We start from the raw sequence: 22,499 nt of genomic DNA on the forward strand, positions 1-22,499 counted from the left end.
AACTTAACATAACTATTTGTTCAACTTTTAATATGTCTGTTTAATATGTTAAATTTAATTTATAAAAATACAAAGACATTACCTTTGTTGCTAGGATAGAAAATGTCATAAACTACAGAAATACCATAGCAGTTGGAGCAGATGTATTTAATGATTTGCACTATGACAAGTTCAATTTTAGAAACTCGTGAACAAAAACTTTTAATATAAGCCAGCGAGTTTCTTAACTACAGAATTTTTCGTGTGCGATTTTATCATCGGAAACTTATAGGGATAAATTAAACAAGCTATTAAAACAAAACAGATCTGACTTTTTATAAACAAAAAATAATTAAAGCTACCTCGAAGAAGTTGGTTTTGTTTTTTTACTAAAGTGAGATACTTCTGGAAACTTTTTTCATAGTCAGCCATCATTGCTGGACTTGATTTTCCTGAATCTATTGCATAAAGTTAAGGATAAATATGAGTGAACATGAGTTAGAGACAAAAGAAACTTTTTCTCGACAATAAAAATAGTTTCCTTATAATTTGCTGACTAAGAAATTTTGTTTAGACAAAAAAATTTTTTCAGGAAGAGTATTTTTAAGCAAAAAAGTTAGTAATAACTTTTAATTTACATGGTTGTAATAACGTAAATGGGTCCTCAGGATCCTGAACTTCCATATTTCCAGGTCCCTTTTTACTAAATTTGGGTCTCTATTTAAAATATTATATTTTTTATCCATTTATTAATGTTCACATTCATAATATTATTTATAGACAAAACAAAAAATTCAAATAAAGAAGACATATTTGAAATATTAAGGCATATAATTAGGACTGGTCAAATACCTGCATCAATGAAAAACAATGATGTAATTTGATACTCATAATTATTATAATTTTCTCCTTTAGCTATTAATAACAAAAGAAAATAAACTTCCTTAATATATATTTAGAGTTTAATTTTAATTTTGTCAAAATAAATCTGCTGGCGCGTCTTTCTTTTTCAACTGTACAAGAAAGTTAGGTGTCCCAGAAGATTCATCATAAAAAAATTTTTGGTTCATCTCTGGGATTTCTGGTATATTTGATGTGCTACAGAGTGTAAGCAGAGTCACCAGTAACCTAAAAACGTTTTCCAAAAAACTATAATAATGGTGACAGTTAGGAGAAGCATGTCAATAAAAATTTACCTAATATTTGAATAAAAAAAATTATTAATAAAAGCAAATTTTTAATATGACAATTGCATATATTTATATAAACCTAATGATCTTCCATTTAATTTGCTCTATTGAATCTTGACAGTCAGGGTGAAAAGTACGATTTCTCCTTTTTATCCATATTAAATGCAACACATTATTCCCAGCCTTTCACTTGGGTATCTGATAGTTTAATCATTTATTCTTTAATATGTTGTCTTTTAAAAAGTGAAAAAAATGGGTTATTTTAAAGGGGGAGCTACACAAGGAAAACCCTTTATACACAGTAAAATTGCATTATGCAAAACAAATTTCAGCCTACATTTTTGCAATTAAAAATCAATACAAAGTAAATATTCTATAGAATAAATTAACTAGATAGATGCTGGGTTGACTCTATCAGAAATAAAATTTCAACTGTTCTGTACAACTTTTAAGTCATTGGTAGCAGATTTTGAAATAGTGCTGCTTGTTTCAAACTGTCGTTCGAGTGAAAAAAAAAGTTTAAAGCCTTAGTTCTTCTCTAAACATAGCAGAAAAAAAACTATAATAAATAGTAGTAAGAACACCAATATAATTAACAGTAACAACAACATATTTTTTTAATATCAAATTATTACGAGCATCAATTAAAAATCATCCATTAAATGTTCCCGTAAATAAGTTTAAAATTTCTTCCACGAATGTAGAGGATAGAACACATATACTTCTTTTAAACCCATTTGGGACAATTGTTCCCATTTCTGGAACAAGTCTTTTTTTCCCCTACCAAAAAAAAAAAAAAAAAAAAAAAAAAAAAAAAAAAAAAAAAAAAAAAAAAAAAAAAAAAAAAAAAAAAAAAAAAAAAAAAAAAAANTCTTGGGACGAATTTTAAAACTATTTCCTGGAACGGATGGAAAGGTTAGAGTAGCGGAGATTAAAACGAGCAAGGGAATTGTTAAACGTAGCATTAATAAATTGTGTATTTTGCCATTGGACAATTAAAAAAGATGTGTGTTAATTTTCTCATTATGTGTACCTACAGCATTTATTCAATCTTTGTAAATTTTATATTGGAATATGTTTATGTACCATTGTTATGCTAATTTGTATGTTTATTGAATATAATTCAACGGCGGGTGGATGTTCAATATCTCAGAAATATAGCGCCAACTTGGCATCTTTGTCTCAGCATCCTCGCCACCGTTTGTTGTAACCCTAATCAGTTGAAAATTAGTTGTTGATCTTATAGCATGAGCGTGCTCGTAGCACCAATCATAATAAAAATCTTTAATACAGTCCATTTCATTTGTTATCAAACGAACCAGCATAGAAATCAATCAATTGGTATCGAACAGTCCAAAAAAAACATAATTAGGATATATGCAGTAAAAACTATTTCCTTCTATTGTTTAAAGTTCTCAATTTACGAACATAAAATCAACAAAATGCAAAAACATTTTCAAAGACCTTACATAATCATGATAAAATAACTAGCTTCTGATAAATACTGCAGAGAAAATTATGAAAATGAAACTTTTTTTTCTGTAATTTATGATGACAATCGATGCAGCAAAGAAAAATTCTCATTTTCAAAGATAGAAAATTAAGCACTTTTTACAAACCCGAATAAAAAAAAGCACTTTTAAGGGCTTTTAAAAAACCATAAATAAAAAAATAAACACCTTTAAGCACTTTTTAAAAACGCTACACACTCTGGAGTATTGAATGTTAAGTGGAGTGTTTTGGTGGATGTGTGCAGCAGTTGGTGTAGATGACAAGTAGATGGATTTTTGTTAATTAGGGCAGAAATCGAAAAAATTAATGTCTGATTGAAGCAGATGATGAAAACAGGATCAAAAATTTATTTCATAGCAGACATCAAGGTGCAAAATATTAAAAAAAATTGTTATCCAAGCGACATTTCAAATAATATTATAAATTTTGCATGTAATATGAATAAAGACAGTCTGCTCAATCAAAAGTAAGTAATTAATCAACACTTTTTGAATACAGAGGAGATCCATTATAGGCACATTATCCAAAAAGGACTCTGCCAAAAGTAGAGACAATTCAACCAACTTTATGATATCTCATAATGTTTAAATAATTTGGCTTAAAATTTAAGGCTAAGAAGTTCATTGAAAATTAAAGTAAACGCAATATGCTAACTTTTAATGAGGTTGAAGAAAGAAAGGTTAAACAGAGAGTTTGATGCTCAGTTGTTGTGATATTGAATAATAATTAGTTACACACTAGCATTGAAATTACAATATTACAGAATACACACTAGCATTACATTTATTGAGAACGATAATGTTTATTGTTTGTACTTGTTGTAAAATTGGTTTAAAATTAATGGACTTATTTAGCAGGGATCTGTCCAGGCCGAATTTACTACCGTTTAGCGGTACCTTCACAAGTTCAACTTAAGGAAAAACGGTAGTTTCACAAATTCAATTTTAGGAAAAACGGTAGTTTCACAAAATACTTTTTCTTAAAATTTCATTTTTGTATCCCTTAAGAAACGATAAATCCATATTTTTGTGTTGATTTCTTAATATAATTTTTAATTTTTCACAAATTACGTCTAAATTTTCACAAAATAGGTACCTGTCAGGAAAACCTAGACAGAACCCTGTTTAGGCCGGGAAAGCCTGGTTGGCAGAGCACTGAACTCACATTCCAGAGAATGGGAGGTCGAATCAAGCTGGCCGAGGACTCACAGTGAAGTAAATGGTGACTGGTGTACGTTAAATCTGCCAGGTCACAAAGTCCTCCATGTTCTCACAACAAATTATACCTCTGGAGGTAATGAATTGGAAATTGATCGTTCTCAGGTTCAAGTTAAAATTAGGATTTGCGGATGAATGAATGGATTTATGAATGGGTCTGCTCTATAAACTATTTAAAGAGATCTAAGAGATTTAAGAGAGGTGTGATTAAATGTCAGAAAGAAAGAAAATTTAAAAGTTTGGAACTATTTAATGCTACTGCATAGAGAATAGAATGTTAAAAGAAGTAAAGGTAGAACTTACACATTAAAGTGACAAGCTTCTGCAATAATCCACACTTGACCATTGAATTTCTAGACTCTATTGAGAAAGACAAATTTAACAATAATTTAAGGACAGCACTCAGTAATTCTGAATTTTCATGAGGGATAAGATGAGCGACCTGTTCAACAATACAGTTGAATTCCTGAAATAAAATAATAGTTTTAAAAAGAATCACTTGCACACTTTGAAGGAGAATACAGTTTGATCCTGAATTATAATGTTTTGATTAATAAGTAGTAAAATAATGTTTTGATTGATAAAAAGTAAAAAGTGACAGCAAATATCTTCTTTAGATTTCACTTCCTTTTTAGGAAATAATACGGAGAAAATTTTATTATTAGCATAGAAAAATAAAAAGCTATAAGTAGGTAGTAAAAAGTGTGTAAAGTAACAGTGAAGTAAACAAAAACACCAGAGTTTTATATAAATTTTCTTTCTGTAAACAAAAGCAGAACAATTTATTAGCCTATATTTATTTGATTTTAATACATTGAAATAAAATTAGTAAAATGTAATACTTTAATATCTGAAAGGAAAATTAATAAGGTGCAATATTATTTTATGATTTAAATGAAAAATGTATTAAGTGTGTTTACCATTTCTTCTTTATTTTCAATGTAGATAGATAACTTCATAAGGAATGTAACAACAAGTATTAGTAATTCAGGTAATTCTCTGCTTAAACTTTTAGACAAGAGTCCAACAATTCCACGATTTACCATTTTGTTCTCAACTTTTCTATCTTCCGCAATGTGACTGAGAAGTAGAAAGCAGACTAGAAAATGGAAGAAAGAATTTAGCTCATATAATTTCTACTTTCAAAGAAACTTTACTCAGTGGCAGTGTATAAATATTTGTTTAAATCTGTGCCCCATTCAAAAACACGAAAATAATATAATTTGCTTGAAAGAATGCTTTTAATATTATTTAGAATGTTTACCTTGAAATTTCATACTGCCATTTATAACTCACAAATGATCAACACACAAGTGCTCAAGCGAGTACCCACAAATGATCATTTAAATGCTAAATGAGGTAACGGTTTTTAGATAATTAAAATAAAGTTTAGTTTAGAAATGTTACAATTTTTTAAAAACTAAGTGTAAAGCTAAATAAAATTTCATGCTAGAATTTTTACATAACCTCCAATATTTGAAGCTTTTGAAAATTATTTTTCCCCTGGTAGTAATCCAACGAAGTTTTTAAAATAAAAAAAGCTCTTATAAAACTTTTATCAGTACTTAACATAACTATTTGTTCAACTTTTAATAAGTCTGTTTAAACAGTTTATTAAGAATCTGAAGAGAATTAAATCTAATTTATAAAAATACAAAGACATTACCTTTGTAACTGCTAGGACAGAAAATGGCATAAACTACAGAAATACCATAGCAGTTGGAGCAAATGTATTTAATGATTTGCACTAAGACAAGTTCAATTTTCGAAACTTGTGAACAAAAACTTTTAATATGAGCCTGCAAGTTTCTTAACTACAGATTATCCTTAGTTGAATTTTTTGTATGTGATTTTATCATCAGAAATTAATTGGGATAAATTAAATAAGCTATTAAAAACAAAATACATATGACTTTTTTATAAACAAATAATAATTAAAGTTAAGTAAAAATACTACCTCGAAGAAGTTGGTTTTGTTTTTTTACTAAGGTGAGATACTTCTGGAAACTTTTTTCGTAGTCAGCCATCATTGCTGGACTTGATTTTCCTGAATCTATTGCATAAAGTTAAGGATAGAGACAAAGACTTTTTCTCGTCAATAAAAATAAAACCAAATGAATCACTTTTTAAGAATAAACATATATTTAGACAAGTACTTCAAGAGACATGTTATTATTTTAAAAGTGCCTATCAAATGCATTTGTTTTCTAACATAAACATTAAAAAGATATGATTTGACTTTTAATGGGGTTCACAATCTGGTAAAAAAAAAAAAATTATTATTTTCTGGATATTTTTTTTAAATCATAGTTCTTACAATCTGTTGACTAAGAAATATTGTTTAGACAAATTTTTTCAGGAAGTGTATTTTTAATAAAAAAAAAAGCAAGTAATAACTTTTAATTTACATGGTTGTAATAATGTAAATGGGTCTTGAGGACCCTGAACTTCCATATTTCAGGATCCCTTTTTATTAAATCTGGTTCCCTACTTAAAATATCAGATTTTTTTATTCGTTTATTAATATTCACATTTATAATAATATTCATAGACAAAACAAAAAAATTCAAATAAAGAAGATTTATATTTGAAATATTAAGGCATATAATTAAGGCTGGTCAAACACCTGTATCAATGATGAATTTTATTTTCAGAATTATTATAATTTTCTCCTTTAGCTATTAATGACAGAAGAAAATAAACTTCTTTTATATATATTTAAAGTTTCGTTTGAATTTTGTCAACATAAATCTGCTGGTACACCATTTTTTTTCTGCACAGGAGAATTAGGTGTCTTAGAAGATGCATCATAACTTTTTTTGCTTCTCCTCTAGGATTTCTGGCATATCTGACATGCTACAGAGTGTTTCCAGAGTCACCAGTAACCTTAAAACGCTTTCCAAAAAACTAAAATAATGGTGACTGTTAGGAGAAACATGTCAATAAAAATTTACTTAATATTTGAATAAAAAAATTCTTAATAAAAGCACATTTTTAATATGACAATTGCATTCATATAAATCTAATGATCTTCCATTTAATTTGGTCTATTGGTTCTTGACATTCAGGGTGAAAAGTACGATCTCTTTTTATTCACATTATTCCCAGTCTCTCACTTGAGTATCCGATAGTTTAATCAATTATTTTTTAATATGTAGTCTTTTAAAAAGTGAAAAAAATAGGTTATTTAAAAGGGGGAACTACACAAGGAAAACCCTTTAAACACAGTAAATATTCTATTTCAAAAATAAACTAGATGCTGTGATAACTGTATTGGAATTAAGATTTCAGATGTTCTGTACAATTTTATAAGTTATTATTGGTAGCAGATTTTGAAATAGTGCTGTTTGTTTCAAACTGTCATAAGAGTGAAAAAAAGTTTAAAACCTTACAATTTTTCACTAAACATAGCATAAAAGAACCTAGTAATAAATAGCAGTAAGAACACCAATATAAATAACAGTAACAACAACAAAATTATTTTGTTTAATATCAAATTATTATGATTATCCATTAAAAATCATGCATTAAATGTTTTCGGGGATAAATTTAGAATTTCTTCCAAGAATGCAATATACTTCTTTTAAACCCATTTGGGACAATTGCTCCCATTTCTGGAACAAGTCTTTTTTTTCCATCAAAAAATAAATAAACAAAAGACTGGTATCTCAATTTTTTATTCATTGAAATGATCTAAGAATAAATGGCAATCTGTTTGGAAAATATGGTAATAAAATATTTTTTCTTAAAATCTGAAATCAAAAGATCAAGATTTTTTAAAAATTAAAGTCACAAGAAAAAACAAAAATATTTCCTTAGTTCACCATATAAATATTCGTCTTTCTTTATCTTATGAGGATAAATATTCCCATTATTAAAATTAAATCTTTCATACAATTTTTTGTTTCAAGAAAAAAATTGATATTTTATATAAATCTAAAGGATATTCAAAACTTTCTTCTTTGCAATTTCCTCACTCCACTGTTCATATCGTTTCAGTTCCCCATCTACAACATCAATGCACAAAGAGCCAACCTATTCAAAGTGCAAAACATTTGTCAAATAAAACACACTTCATAATAAAAACTTAAAACAGATTTAAAAATTACATTTAGTATTTTTTAAGGATAAAAGTCTCAAATGTAATCTTTCAATTATTAAGTTCATTGAATTACACTAGAATGGCTAACACTCTAAACAATGTGTGCTTAGAAGGTAAGAAGTTTGAGAAAACTTAGAAGAAAGTGATTAATTTATCAAAAATAAAATAAAAGAAAGGTGTCAATAACTTTTTTCTATAGTCACTATATGCATTATTGTGATTTGATTTCAAGCATTAATACAAGAGTAAACTGAAGCTTCAAAACAATTTTAATATTTAACTTTTTGAAGTTTACAACTATTAAAACATTTTCAGATTATGTAGCTAGAAGTTTATGGAGAAAGAAAAAAATCTTTTTAGAAAGAGAATACACATTTTAGTCTGCTACAAAACTCAAATCATACAAATATGAAAGATAATTTAAATATTATACAATACTTATTTCACAAAAGCAATAAAAAATTGCTTTATGATAATATTTTTCTTTATGACTTAATTTTTCTTATAAATTATGAATATACTTAAAAACATTTCTATTCATAAATCATTTTTTTCTTTCTCAGAACAAATATTTATTAACATTTCTTAAATAATTAGTTCATTCAATTCATATTTACCTTATGCTGAGCAAGGAGGGGATGGAATTGGGAAAAAACTGAAAAGCAGCAAAACACGTGAACTATATTGGTACTGAGTTCAATCGATTTACGTCCATCTTCTCGTAAAACTCGAGCAAGAGCACCAAGAAGGATTTCTAGAAGAAATATCTCGTTTATTAAGATCAAATAAACTTAACAACATAGTTGCACACAAATAATATCACATGTCTGTCTATCGTAAAAAGAGATTGGTTGTAACAAAATAGCCCTTAACAACAATATAGTCTTTAGAGCAACACATCTTTGATTATAATCAGTATAAAATTATTTAAAGTTACAAACAACTTACCTGAAAATATATTTTTTATCCCTTTGAATTTTTCTTATCGTAGACACTAAACAAAAGTTATTTCACTGAACTGGCACAAATTACAGACCTTAACCATTTTAATCAGTTATTATTGAAATATATTAATTATATCTAATTAGGTTATAAATTATAATTGGGGGAAAAACAATGTAAGAAATAAACTTGAACCGTAATCTTAAAAAAAAGAAACCAATTGAATTAATTAGCTAGTAATTAATGTCTTTTTTACAACTTCACAGTATTAACTTAATAACATTCTAACTAATTTCCTGACATTATTAACTTCATTAAACGACAAGGAATAAAATGGGTAGGCCAAGTCATCAGAATGGATGAAGACCGAACCACAAAAAGAGTTTTTGATGCCAAACCAGTTGGCACACTAAAAAGAGGCAGGTCAAATTTGAGATAGACAGATGGCCTAGAAAAAGGCTTTTTGTTCTTAAAAACAGGAAAACGCTGGCAGGAAAAAGGCAGGCAACTCTTTCGCACCCCAGGGTGGAACTTAAAAAGGCCCACCCTGGGCTCTCGAGCCATTCATGGTGATGGTAATTAATGTTACTATCTATTAAAAATAGATTAGAAAAACTATCAGAGTAGGGAATAACAGGCAATGACACACTTAAAAAATCATCAGAGAAAAAAATATAGGACCCTGAGCAAAAACCTCAAAAATGTATTGATGTAGGCAATACTGAGCAAAAACCTAAAAAAGTTATCAGTATAAAGAATTCCAAGCAAGCATATACCTAAAAATGGATGCACATCCCTACTGGGAAAATATTATAAATAACTAGCAATTATAGTTAATAACAAGTCTTCTGATGCAAATAAAAATGCAAATTTAACCATATTGCCTGGTATTCTCTATACTAATGTCCATTATTTAGATCAAGGCCCATTGCCCAACATTTCATTCACTTTAACATTTCCAAACTTAAGCTAATTGGATATTTTATAATAATCAGAAATTAGTTATAATAACAAAATAAGCTAGTAAAAAGGAACAATTTGTGAGAATTTATCCTATTAACCAATTATTAGTAATTATCAAACTGTTAATAATGATTGTTAATTTGTGATGAAACCTCACATATTTATTACTTTAATCTGAATTTGTTAACACTTATTAGATTTATTGTATTGACTATCATATATTAAGTTAAAAATAGAGAGAAAACATGGAAAATAACAAAGATTATTAAAAAGAGAAGAAAAAAAAATTACATTTTTATTTATTTATTTATTTAAAAAGCCAGAAAACAAAATAATGAAAAGATATAAGATCAGCTCACACGATTACACCCGCAAAAAGGAGAGCTTTCTAATATTATATCAATACAGCCAAAGCACATTTTGCTTTGGCAAAAATATTTTGAAATTTTACAAAATTAAATAAAATATTTTTAAATTCTACAAAAATTTAAAAATATTTAATTTTAATAATTTTTTTTCTCTTCTCATTAATTTTTATTATTTTCCATGTTTTCCTTTTATTTTTAACATATTTTAATAGTTCTATATACTTGCAGCTTATGAGCAGTAAATAAAATTTATTAATTTTCTTAGTTTTCCTTTTTTTTACTCTTTTTGTCTTTAATGTGCTGCATATATATTATAAAATTATTTACCCAATATATATATATATAAAACTTAAAAGAAAAGATAATTTTTACTGCCAGACATACCATTTTTACGTAATACATTTAAATTTCCAGTTTCTCGTGCTAACTGCAGTACTAAAGCAGATGCTCTAATTTTCTCTGGTATCTCTTCATAAAGAAGTTCAATATAACTGTCTACATTGGTGACGCTTGCCGATTCTTCATCAGAAGGGATTAAATCTGAGTCAGATGAGTTTGTTTCAACATCTTCCGTATTTACTAAAACAGAAGAGATAATAATAATGGAAAACACACCCATAAAAATTTAACTTTTACTTTCAAATTTACTTCCAAGGTCCAAGCTATTTTCCATGCAAAGAGAAACTGTGGCATTTTTATATCAAAAGTATAGATCAGAAAATATTAATATTTAAATGAAAATTAATTAATACATAATTATTAAATAGGCCAGATGGGATAAAGTGGATATAAATTCAAGCTTTTTTTAAATAAGGCTCTAAAACCAACTATCAAATTCATTTTACAGAAAATGTTGATGCATTTTATATACATTGATTCATATATATTAAATATGAAGCATAACTTATCTATTTCGTTTTATTGTCTTCTTACAGTAATGCATTCAAAAGAACATGTTTTGATATACCCACTTTATCCCAGAGTGTGGTAAACTGGATACAGTTCTAAAATTAGTATATGTTTCATTAAAAAACATATGTAAATAATGTTTTAGAAATAAAAATGCTCTTAAAAAAATGTATGCTCGATTATGTTTAAATAAAATAAGTGCAAAAAATATTTAATACATTAAAATATTTAATAAATTAAAGAATTAATTTTCATGGCTCACCTGACCCTAATAAAACTTGGGAGCCCTTATTGGCTAAAAAAGGAAAACCATTATTGGTTTTCCTTTTAATTTTTGTAATATTGATTTTAAAATTAAGAAAATGAATGAGAATTACTAGTTTTGTTTTTTCGTTTAAAAGGGCAAGATCAAGTCTTGACCGAGTTGCCCTGGTCAATCATTTCTATTAATGGTGTCACTATTTTCTCGCTTTTTTTCTTCCTTCTGTGCAAATTAGGGGGAGTTGTTTCTATGTTCATTTCAATTTAGTTGCTGTCTGACGGTTAGTAGTGTAATTTGGATATTAAATCTATGTTTCAAGTAAGCTTTTGTGCGTATTATTCTTATGTATTTGTCTTGATTTTATACTTCTGTATTTTTTATGTATTTTATATTGTATTCTCTTCCTGAACTTTGGCAAAACCTTTGGGGTACAGAGAGCAATTTAGACATTTGTCATGCTCTCTCGATAGAAAAAGTTTTGCTTTTATGGCTTCCGGAGCTGGTACCCCCTGAGGACGTCAGCTTCGGTTGTCATATTTATTCATTTTTTCATTTGCTTCAATTCTTTTGAATTCTCAGCTGCTTAGCGTGTTTTTCCACTGGAAGTATTGTTTCCATTTGCTTTAATTATTTTTAATTCTTTTCTGAATATATATTTGCTAGTATGAAAGCATATTTTTTTATTATCAATCTAGTTATCTCATTTTGGTTTGAAAAGCATGATGGGAAATACTAATGGAATATTCTATAAATGCATGTCCTTTTTTTAGTTCATTCAAAACATAGTTATTTGAAATATTATGCACTTTTTTTTCAAAAAAATTTGCTATTTCTGCCATTTTACTTTAAATAATATCGTAAAGGCAACAAAAATATTAAGTAAATAGCGCCCACTTGACCTTACAGTTTTTAAAGTGTGAATGGAAGTTATTATCTAATTTTTTTATGCCTCAATCACTAAGAAAAAGTCTTGCAAAACAAAATATGCTTAAAAAGTAATACCAGAAAAAATAAATAATCGTTTTGCTTCTTCAAACAAACCCTAACAAAAAACAGATTCACCAGTGAATATTATAATTACAGTCAAACTTATTTATAACAAGCCCTAATTTTATGATTTCCTGGTTTTCACAAAGAAATCAGAAATACTTGATTGGTACAATATTAAGACTATTGGAGCATAGGTCACTTTTAAATAAAGAAAAAAACAGTTTTAGCAAACAATATTTTGTAACTGAGGAAGATAAAAGTTGAACAACCTTCTGTTCAACTTAATTTAAAGCAAATTTAGATCTTTTAATCAGATCTTTTTTTAATTTAGATCAACTTGATTTAAATCTTTTCTTGTACTATGAAGAAATAAAAAGTAACTTGAGTAAGCACTATATTTATAATGTAGCAAGCACATGTGCACTTTTACCATTTTCATGAATTAGTTGACATCCTAAGTCAAAATTTTTGATGGTTTTTAATTGATGGACCAACATAATCTTGATGGTAACCATCAATAATTCCACCATGAACCATTATATTTTTTGATGGTAACCATCACTCCAATATAGGAATTTGGACTGATTTATGATGGTCCAACATAAGAATAACAGCTTGTTTTGATGGTTTGTGCATGTTGAACCATTAGAAATTAAATGTTCGAACAATCATGAACCACCATCACCCCAATTTTAGAATTCGGACTGATTTATGATGGAACAACAAAAAAACAACCAAATTGTTTTGATGGTATATTCCTGCTAAATTAACAAGAATTAAACCATCATGAAAATGCATTGCTGAACCATTACGAATTTCCATCATAGTATCTTAGAAATGAAATGTTGGAACAATCATGAACAACCATTATCCGCATGCAGGAATTCGGTCTGATCTATGATGGATCAACATTAAAAAAATAAATAAATAAAATAAAAAATAAAAATTGTTTTGATGGTATATCTCTGAGGACCAATGAGAATTCCTGTTAAAAAATCATGGAAATGTAAAGGTGTAATCATCATGGATTGTCGGTGCATGAGAATCAAACTTCTTTTGATGGTTAACCATCATAGTATTAAAATAACATTTTCCATCATTCGGCAATGGAAGCTTGTTTTCATATCAAACACCATGAATGCATAATGTAAAACGTTGGATAATGGCAACCATCAAATTATGTTGAACCATCATAAATCACACTAAAACCAATATAAACCATCAAATTTTTTTGATTGGACCATCCAGAATTTTGACTTAGGATGGCTTATCAATTATTATTAGCAAATGTTGTTGACTCTTTATGCTTGTTATAAGCCAATTTGACTTCAACTTTTGCTATATATTTTACCAATAAATCATTTAAAAAAAATTATATTGACCAGTAATATTATTATGCAGCGATCACAAATTAAATGAATAAAATTTTATTTTGAATTACCTTCTTCAGTTGATCCCTTTCTTGTGTGTAAATAATACAGTAGTTGTTCCACTTCGGTTAATTTTGTAGGCGGTACAAGAGGACAAGTGTCAATTATTGCTTGAGCTATTGCTTGGATTTCATCAGTATCAAATGAACCTTTAAGGCGGACGCTGCAAATGAAACAAATTTTACAAAAACTAATTTCAAAATGTTGAAACATTGTGAAAATAAAGTTAAAAAAACAAGACAATTTCCTTTTAACAAAAAGGTGAAGGGTTGCAAAATATATGAAATGAATTCTTTAATATTTATTGAGAAATGCTTATTTTAAGACAAAGAGTAATTTTGAAATCCTTTTCAGGAATTAAATATTTTTATAAGGATACACAATCTTCTTCAGAAGGTAATTGCAAAAAAATACACCTTTTTAGGCTGCAATGAATTTTGTTCATATATCCAATTGATGCTAACTTAATCATTATTTATTGCAAGAACAATACAAATTTGTCCAAAAAATTGAAAAGCAAAGTGTAGCTAATTACATATCACATAAGTAAACAAAACAATTGCAAACTTAGCAAACTTGAAATTTTGCAGAATTTGACTTCATTAAAAAAATCAACAATACTGTCTCATAAATTGAGGGCAAGTAAATTAAACAATTAATTTATTTATTTTATTATTATTTTTAGAGGTTACCTTTTCTCTTAAATAAGAAAAAAGTTGAATTTACTTGTTCCTGGTTAATAGAAAAGTAGCAAATTAAACTACAGCAGTTTTTTAATTTTTCTGAAAAAATATACATTTTATTATTCCTTCTCTACATAAAATTATAAAGTTTTTAATTTGTAATTAAATCTTTAAAAAGGATTCAGATAAAAAAGATTCTTTAAAAAATTATGAAATATTTTAAAATAAATTTAAAAAATTGCTCGAGATTACTTAAAAGATTTCAATTCTATGAGACCTTGAATAGTAACTCTACATTTGGAAAATTAGAGTTTTTTAATGGAAGCCACAAATGCCCAGAAAAGTTTTCACTTTTCCCTGATTTTTTTATAACTAATGATGCAAATTTTATAAACTAATTTCTCAGTTTTGTCTTATTTGTATGAATAAAATGTACTGCAAAACACTTTTACTTGCTACTAAAGTTGAGAATAATTTTTTTTAAATAAAAAATCACAAAAATAAACTATAAAAACATTTTACATGAAAGAAGATAGCAGTAAAGATATTTAATTGATCAAAATAGATATATAACAGGTCAAAATTATGATCTGTGAATAAATGAATGAGCCCGCAATATAAACGGGATGTGACATATGTGAGGCTGAAGTCCTATTCTTAGCCATAGATGACACAACTGAAGAAGCAAAAAGTGCCACCCTCAGCCTTAAATTTACTTGGTTTCACCAAGCAAGTTTGCTGGTACTGGCAAGTTGCACTAGAAACAAAAACAACATAACTGATAAATGATAACAGTAAGAGTGGCTATAAGTAGTCCTTATTAAAAACAATTGTTGACAGTTAACATAAATGTTTAAAAATTAAATACTGTTTCCTTCACATTTTTGTTTAATAGTCAAAATTTTGTAGCAAATGTCAAAATAATTTTTTGTTACAAAATGTTATTTTTTTTCTTAAATTGATACAATTTTTAGATAATTTTTGAAATATGAGACACATAAATATCTATAAGGCTCTAAAACCAAACTNTAGTCCTTATTAAAAACAATTGTTGACAGTTAACATAAATGTTTAAAAATTAAATACTGTTTCCTTCACATTTTTGTTTAATAGTCAAAATTTTATAGCAAATGTCAAAATAATTTTTTGTTACAAAATGTTATTTTTTTCCTTAAATTGATAAAATTTTTAGATAATTTTAGAAATATGAAACACATAAATATCTATATTATAATATAAATTAGGCCAAAATTGTGCATCAGGAAATGTATTTCAAAATTTGTGCCAATTTTTTTTCTTTTATCGAAAAAAAAGATTGGACTTTTAGGGAACGCACACTCAAATTTCTTTTTACCTTATTGTTCGGATATTTTAATTAATTAATTACTGTTCTGCGGGCACCTTGGAGAACCAATAATGAAAAGTAAAAAAGGGTGATTAAAAAATGGAATAAATAATTAATAAAGCACAATTATAAAATAGTGCAAATGAGTAAGAAAATAAACTTACACTTTTTGAGTATCCCTTGATCCTTTTAACATAAAGTCATTGAGTTGTGCAAGCATATTAGGGTCCACATCATAATTGATAATTAATGCATTCTGTGTGGGGTGCACATCTAAATGCTGGAATCTAACATACCTGTAAAATAACAGCAATTTTAATAAACAGACAAAATTCATTCACTTCGCATTACTATAAAAAATAGTGTCAAAAAAGTATCAGGACCAAAAACAAGTGGGAATGAGGAAAACTAAAGAAGACCTCTAAACTTCAGACGACCCAGGCGAGATCAACAAAATAAAATACCAACCCATGACTAACAGGGAAGAACAAACAGTGTTCTCCCTAAGCATTTTTAAAAGGGCAGCCCCACCCTTTGATCCCTATAAATGCATCCTCCTGGAACTTTTTGTAAAAGTAAGCTGCCATCCCTTAAAAACACTGCCCTTTTATTTTTTCAGAAAAAGACAACTTGTTTTAATGAAAAGTCCACTTCTGATTTATTTAGTTACTGCAAATTATTTAACTTTAATTTTCATCATTCATTTATTTTAGTAAGATTTTTCTAATGCTGTCTAGTTATTATGTCAAATTATTATTTGCACAATATTCGGCTGCAGAGATATTCAAATTTTTAATTTAAAGGGGGTATATTAGTAAATTTTTTAGTGATTTTAAATTGTATCATTATTTTCAATAAACACCTTTTATTTAAAATTGTACCTTTAAATATTTATTTTCTCATAATTTTCAGTTAAAAATATTTTAAAAAAAGTGTAAGATTTTTACCTAATTGTTTATTTTAATTACATTATCCATATTTAAGTTACTATTTGCCATTGGGGATTTCCCACAGTAGTTTTATTTGATTGAGAACTTTGAGATCTTACAAAAATCTAATTTCAAGCTTTTTACACATGATTCTAATTTTGAGTGACGATAAACGTCATAGTAACATAGCAATATGTTTTAACAATAAACCAAAATACAATATGATACAAAATTAGGCATAAAATATATTATGATAAAAAATTAGAGGATCTAATGATGATAAAAAGCATAAAATTCCTTGATTTTAAAATTAAAATAGTTTTACCGTTGTATATGCTGCTCTTCATCTTGTTGATGCATGATATCAGTATTACTAAACTTGACTCATAATATCAACTGCAAAATTGGCTAAAAAAGAGTAAAATAACATACATATTACAAAAATAAATAAAGAAACTTAAAATTGAATATATAAATATCGAAATCCAGTTATCCTAAGCTTTTTTTTTTTTTTTTTTTTTGTTTGGTTNTTCTTTCTGTCTGCCCTGCCTGCTCATTAATTGCAATAAATGTGCTCTTTTTGTAAAAATAAACTGCCATTCCTTAAAAATACAGCCTTTTTATTTATATTCCACTTCGAAAAAATAATTCACTGTCTAAATAACAATTACACACTGGTAAAATTATCCGTGTTAATAAGTTTGATTCTGATTACTATTACAAATACTTGCTTTGTTAGGATAATTCTCAACTGGTTAAAGTTTTATACTTAAGGGCATATTAATATATCTCTTGAGAGATTTTAAATTCTAAAACTATTTTTTTAAATACCTTTTTTTTAAAAAAGAAATGCACCTTCGAATGTTAATTTTCCTATAATAATTAGTTTAAATTATGGAAAAAAGCTTTAAAGTTAATTATCAATTAATCATCATCTTTAGTTTACGTTTTTTGAAAAAACAATTGCATAGAGATTGCCTCTTAGCATGCCTTTAATCATCTTTATAAACTACACATTTTTCTCATATTTTGATAATAAGAGAGAATTACTTTTTGAAATATACACATAAAATAGTGGTTAGTTAAAAGAGATTAATGAAACAAATTTTGAGGATAAAAGTTAGTTATTACATAATATTAAACAGTTTGATAAATTTTTACAGTGTTAAGTGAGTGGCTTTTCAAAATACAAAGTTCCCCTTTCAGACTTTTTTTTATTCCTAGGGAGATCTCAGTTAAATCAAATATACTGATTTTTTTTATGCATTATTATTTCCATTAAATACGAATTACATGGAGGGAAATAATTTTTTTTTAAAAATGCACCGAGATTGCCTTTTAGCATGTCTTTAATTATTTTTACAAACTAGAAATTTTTCTCTTATTTTAATAACGAGAGAGAATTGAGATTTGAAATAAATACATAAAACATTATAAGTAATAAATACATAAATTATTATAATTTGAAAATTTTAGGATACAATATAGTTATAATATTATACATTTTGATACATTTTTACAGAGTTTTAAGCGAGGTCACTTTTAATGATTTAAAGTGACCTTTTCAGAGAAGAAGCACCCAGTCCTTTTTTATTCCTAAGGAGATCTCTGGTAAATCAAATAAATATACAAACATTAATCTAACACTAAACCTCTAATTAAGAATGCACTGATTTTTTTATGCATCACTATTTCCATTAAATATGAATTACACAGAGAGGAATAATTTTTGTGAATTATGAACAAATCCAGACCATAATTGATGGATTAAAGATGTTTTTTAGACTTAAACTTTAAAATAAAGTTTACACCATAAACTATATATGCTTGCTTTTGCTTAAGCACTATAACACGTTAAATATGCTAAAAATTGTAGAAAGGAAGCAACTAATAAATTACGAGGAGTACCCAGCAGTAAATTAGCCAAATATAAAAAGTATTCGCCAATTTTCGAAAGTCTTTTGATAGTCTTCTCGAAAGTCTTTCGAGAAGAATTCATATTGGAAAATCTATAATTTTGTGCGTAAAGATCTTTGTTAAAAATATGAGATTCAAAAGGGAAGAGCAAAAATCCAATAATTCTAATTTTTCAGGCTTTTAAATTCATTTTCAATGTTTTATGAATAAATTTTAATTTTCCCTGAGATTTTTAAGCTATTTTTAAATCCCCTGTATTTTTCAAGTTCTTCTTGAGGCATATAAACCTCTTTTTTAAGCTAATGTTAGAATTTAAATATGCCTTTCATCATTATGGAGACACTGCAATCAGTCTCATAAAATATAATAGAAGAGATTAAACTGAAAAGCTGACTGAACACTTCTTTTTTTGTACTATTAAGCACCTATTGCTCGTAAATACACTACAACTAAGTACAATTTTGGGGTTGAAAAAACACGTATTTATCAATTTTGTTATTGATTAATTAAAAAAAAAAATTAGCAATGCTAAGTTTGATAAAAAAAAAAAATCTAATTGTTTGGGAAATTAGATATTAAAATTTCTTAAAAAAGCTTTAAAAATAACTTTAATAAAATATTACATCAAGAAACATTTCAAGTAAACATATATACGTAATACATAGCGTAATATATAGTGTAGTATACATAATACATAGCGTGCATTTATTTTTAAATTAAATCGATTGCTGTGTTATTGAATATTTTCAAATACACTGGTTAGGTTCGCTTAAAAGCAAATTTATGCATGATGCTGAATTTTAATAAAATTTTTAAGAATGAAAAAATTATAAATTAAATAAAAACAAGTTTTAAAGAATTACAAATCGTTTAAAAGACACGAAAATTAATGAAGTCACACTTGAGAAAAACTGAAGTTGCAAGCAAATAAAAAATACATTAAGCAAATTGATTAAATGCCACATATAAAAAGAAATTATATCATTATAAATATAATTAAAGTTTAATTTAAAAGAACAATGAAAAGCTAGATTCACCCATATTAGAATCAAATTTACAAAACACAACAAACATTTGTTTCGTTTTTAACAAGTAGGTTGTTGCCAAATTTAAAAGTAAAACATTCAAAACAAATTTAGAAGCAAAAAACTTAAGTTTAACAGAAATAAGTAGCGGTAGTATTAGTCGCATAAAAGGGCTTTTCTCACTGCATGTAAAGTACGCCTTCGATCACCATTGAGGTAAAAGGAGAATCTGATTAAAAATCTCTCAAATTAGATTTCTTTCCTTCATATAGCAGTCGGAGGTTCGTGAATCGCATGCGGTGAGAATGGCTTTAAACAGTTTAAATTTTCTCTCTATTAAAAATAATTTGCAGCTGATTGTGTGTTCAACAGAATTCTCATACTCGAATTTAGAGATGCGAGCAAGAACCTGTGATTAGTCAATTACATTTATTCGCGAAAAACTCGCATAGAATGTGAATGCTCTCTTAGGACTCATTAATGTCATAAACGTACATGTGAATGTTTTGAAATTACCGTAGCAACAATTTTACAATGGCCCCAGCTGGGTTCAAAATTGGCACAATATGGGACTTATGAACATGCATTGAGGGACCAATAATGGGATGTTTATATTTTTTAATATTGGTCCTGGAATGGCCTACGTAGGACAATATAGAACCCATTTTTGCTAAATGATGGATTTAAAATATCGGGTAAAACTGACAATTCTATGTTGGGACGATATTGGTTGTTAAGTGGTTCTAAAATATTGGGTGAGGTGAATCGGACAATTCCATATAGAGCTAATATCGGAAAAATAACGGTCCTTTTGAACTCTTATTTAGCCAAGATTCATAAATATTAACCAAAGTTATTTTGCTTCTAGTTATTCTGCTGCTATATGTATACATGTGAGATGAACTGATTGCACATGACGAATCGTATTTGCGTTTGAACGTTCATGCGAATAGCACACAGTTGTTGTTCTCGTAAGCTATTAAGGAACTGGAGAGGGAGAGATTGTTCTAATTTTCTAGTGGCACCATCTATGGCCAAGAATTCGACTTCTGCTACACCCATACGCCACAGCTGTTTATGGGCCGAACCCATCACTTCATACCAATAGATCCATTCGTAAATTGATCATAGAATTATCAATCAGAAATTCAGTATCTCCCAGAGGTATAATTTATCGTGGGAACATGGAGAACTTTGCGACCCGACAAATTTAACATGCACCAGTTACCATTTACTACACAGGTAATCATGGCCAGAATTACTTTCAACCATTTCAGGAGCACTGTGATAAAAATGTCTCATTTAATTTTGACAATAATACATAACTAAAATTGAAATAATTTTCATCTTTTAAACTACACGGTTTATAATCAAACATTATAAATTTTGAAACATATAGAGCAGATTGCTTCATTTTAAATATGCATATGAGGATCAGAATTATGTCTCTTAACTAAAATTTTAGTTTAAACAATTTAAGCCTGCAAACGGTTAACTGATAAAACTTAATAAATAAATAAAAGAGCAGAAATTAAAATTTGAGAATCATACACAAAAAAACGCAGGAAATAAAATTACTACTTTTATAAATTTACTGTGCAATCTCATAATAAAAAGAAAATTTTCATTCATGGCTCTACGAACAAGCTTAATGATTTGTTAATATAATCCACTTTATTAAATCCTGCTTATATATAACGTTATTCATGTAAAAAATCTTAGGGGACTTGATTATTCATATTAAAAATTCTAAAAACTTGAAATATACTGATAGATTTGTTTATATACATTAGATAGAGAGATTTTGCAGAATCCTTAACATTAAACAATTAAAATTGATAGTGAGTAACAAATCTCATTCAAAGTTTATAAATTAAATATTTCCCACCAGCAGAATCTAATATCTACAGCTGTTAACAATATTCTTGAGCGGTGAGAAATATATATACAGTACAGAACCCGTTATCCAGAAATCATAAAACCGGAACGAAATTCGATAAATTTTCCCGCCATTTCTTAAAAAAAAAAAATTTTTTTTTCCTCATAAGATTTTAGAATTTTTCGTTCTTTTTTGAAAGATGTTTACCTTACCATAATTTTGGAAATAATCATTAGTGTATTACTCCATTGTTTTTTCTTCTTTTTAAGATTACTTCCAAAAAAAAGTTTTTTTTAGTTGGGTTTAATATTAAAAAAAACGGCTTTTTGTAGCGATTCAGAAAACCGGAAAAATCAGTTATCCGGAATAGCGATGGTCCCGATCGTTCGGGATAATCGGTTCCCTACTGTATATTTATTTTCAAGTTTAAAGACATTTAAAATTCCTCATATTTAGACAGGGTTCGTTAATTTAAATCAGGATTTAATCAATCATGATAATTTTTGTTGATTTAACCAAGAATGAGAAATTAAATTTCATACTAATTTTCACAGTTTCAAAATTAAATTTACTTCAGATAATATTGCTACGTTATTGAGTTTCAGTTAGCAAAATTATATAAGTACTTGGTATGAAATAAATTATAGCCCTTTTGAAATGATATTTGAAAATCTCATAACTTTCTTTTGATTTTTCAGAATGCTAAAAAAACAAAATAGTTATTATTATATATTAATAATTAAATATTTGTCTGTAAAAAGTAGTTATTGAAAATATTCTTTTTGAGTGATAAAAGTCCTACCGTTTAGCAGATTTTTAATTTTAAAATGCTATTTTCAATACTACAATTTATTTTA

General features: G+C 27.2%; 1 protein-coding gene across 3 annotated transcripts in view; it reads right to left on the reverse strand.

The window, feature by feature from the left end:
• LOC107452286 (kinesin associated protein 3) overlaps window positions 1-19,843 on the reverse strand; it is a 41,919-nt gene extending 22,076 nt beyond the window's left edge. Inside the window, exons 1-10 of one of the 3 annotated variants that reach the window (XM_071186215.1) lie at window positions 19,776-19,843; window positions 17,147-17,229; window positions 16,057-16,188; window positions 13,876-14,027; window positions 10,658-10,852; window positions 8,618-8,754; window positions 7,846-7,933; window positions 5,856-5,954; window positions 4,819-4,997; window positions 4,202-4,364 (exon numbers count right to left, since the gene is read on the reverse strand). In XM_071186215.1, coding sequence (XP_071042316.1) covers window positions 4,202-4,364; window positions 4,819-4,997; window positions 5,856-5,954; window positions 7,846-7,933; window positions 8,618-8,754; window positions 10,658-10,852; window positions 13,876-14,027; window positions 16,057-16,188; window positions 17,147-17,181 — 1,180 coding nt within the window. In that variant the 5' untranslated portion in view covers window positions 17,182-17,229; window positions 19,776-19,843. Of the gene's footprint in view, window positions 1-4,201; window positions 4,365-4,818; window positions 4,998-5,855; window positions 5,955-7,843; window positions 7,934-8,617; window positions 8,755-10,657; window positions 10,853-13,875; window positions 14,028-16,056; window positions 16,189-17,146; window positions 17,230-19,601; window positions 19,670-19,775 lie in introns of those variants that run through there. The other 2 variants (XM_071186216.1, XM_043047804.2) reach the window with 2 other exon arrangements.
• Window positions 19,844-22,499: the final 2,656 nt, after the last annotated feature.

Source organism: Parasteatoda tepidariorum, chromosome 10 (assembly GCF_043381705.1).
Source record: "Parasteatoda tepidariorum isolate YZ-2023 chromosome 10, CAS_Ptep_4.0, whole genome shotgun sequence".
Classification (NCBI taxonomy): Eukaryota; Metazoa; Arthropoda; class Arachnida; order Araneae; family Theridiidae; genus Parasteatoda; species Parasteatoda tepidariorum.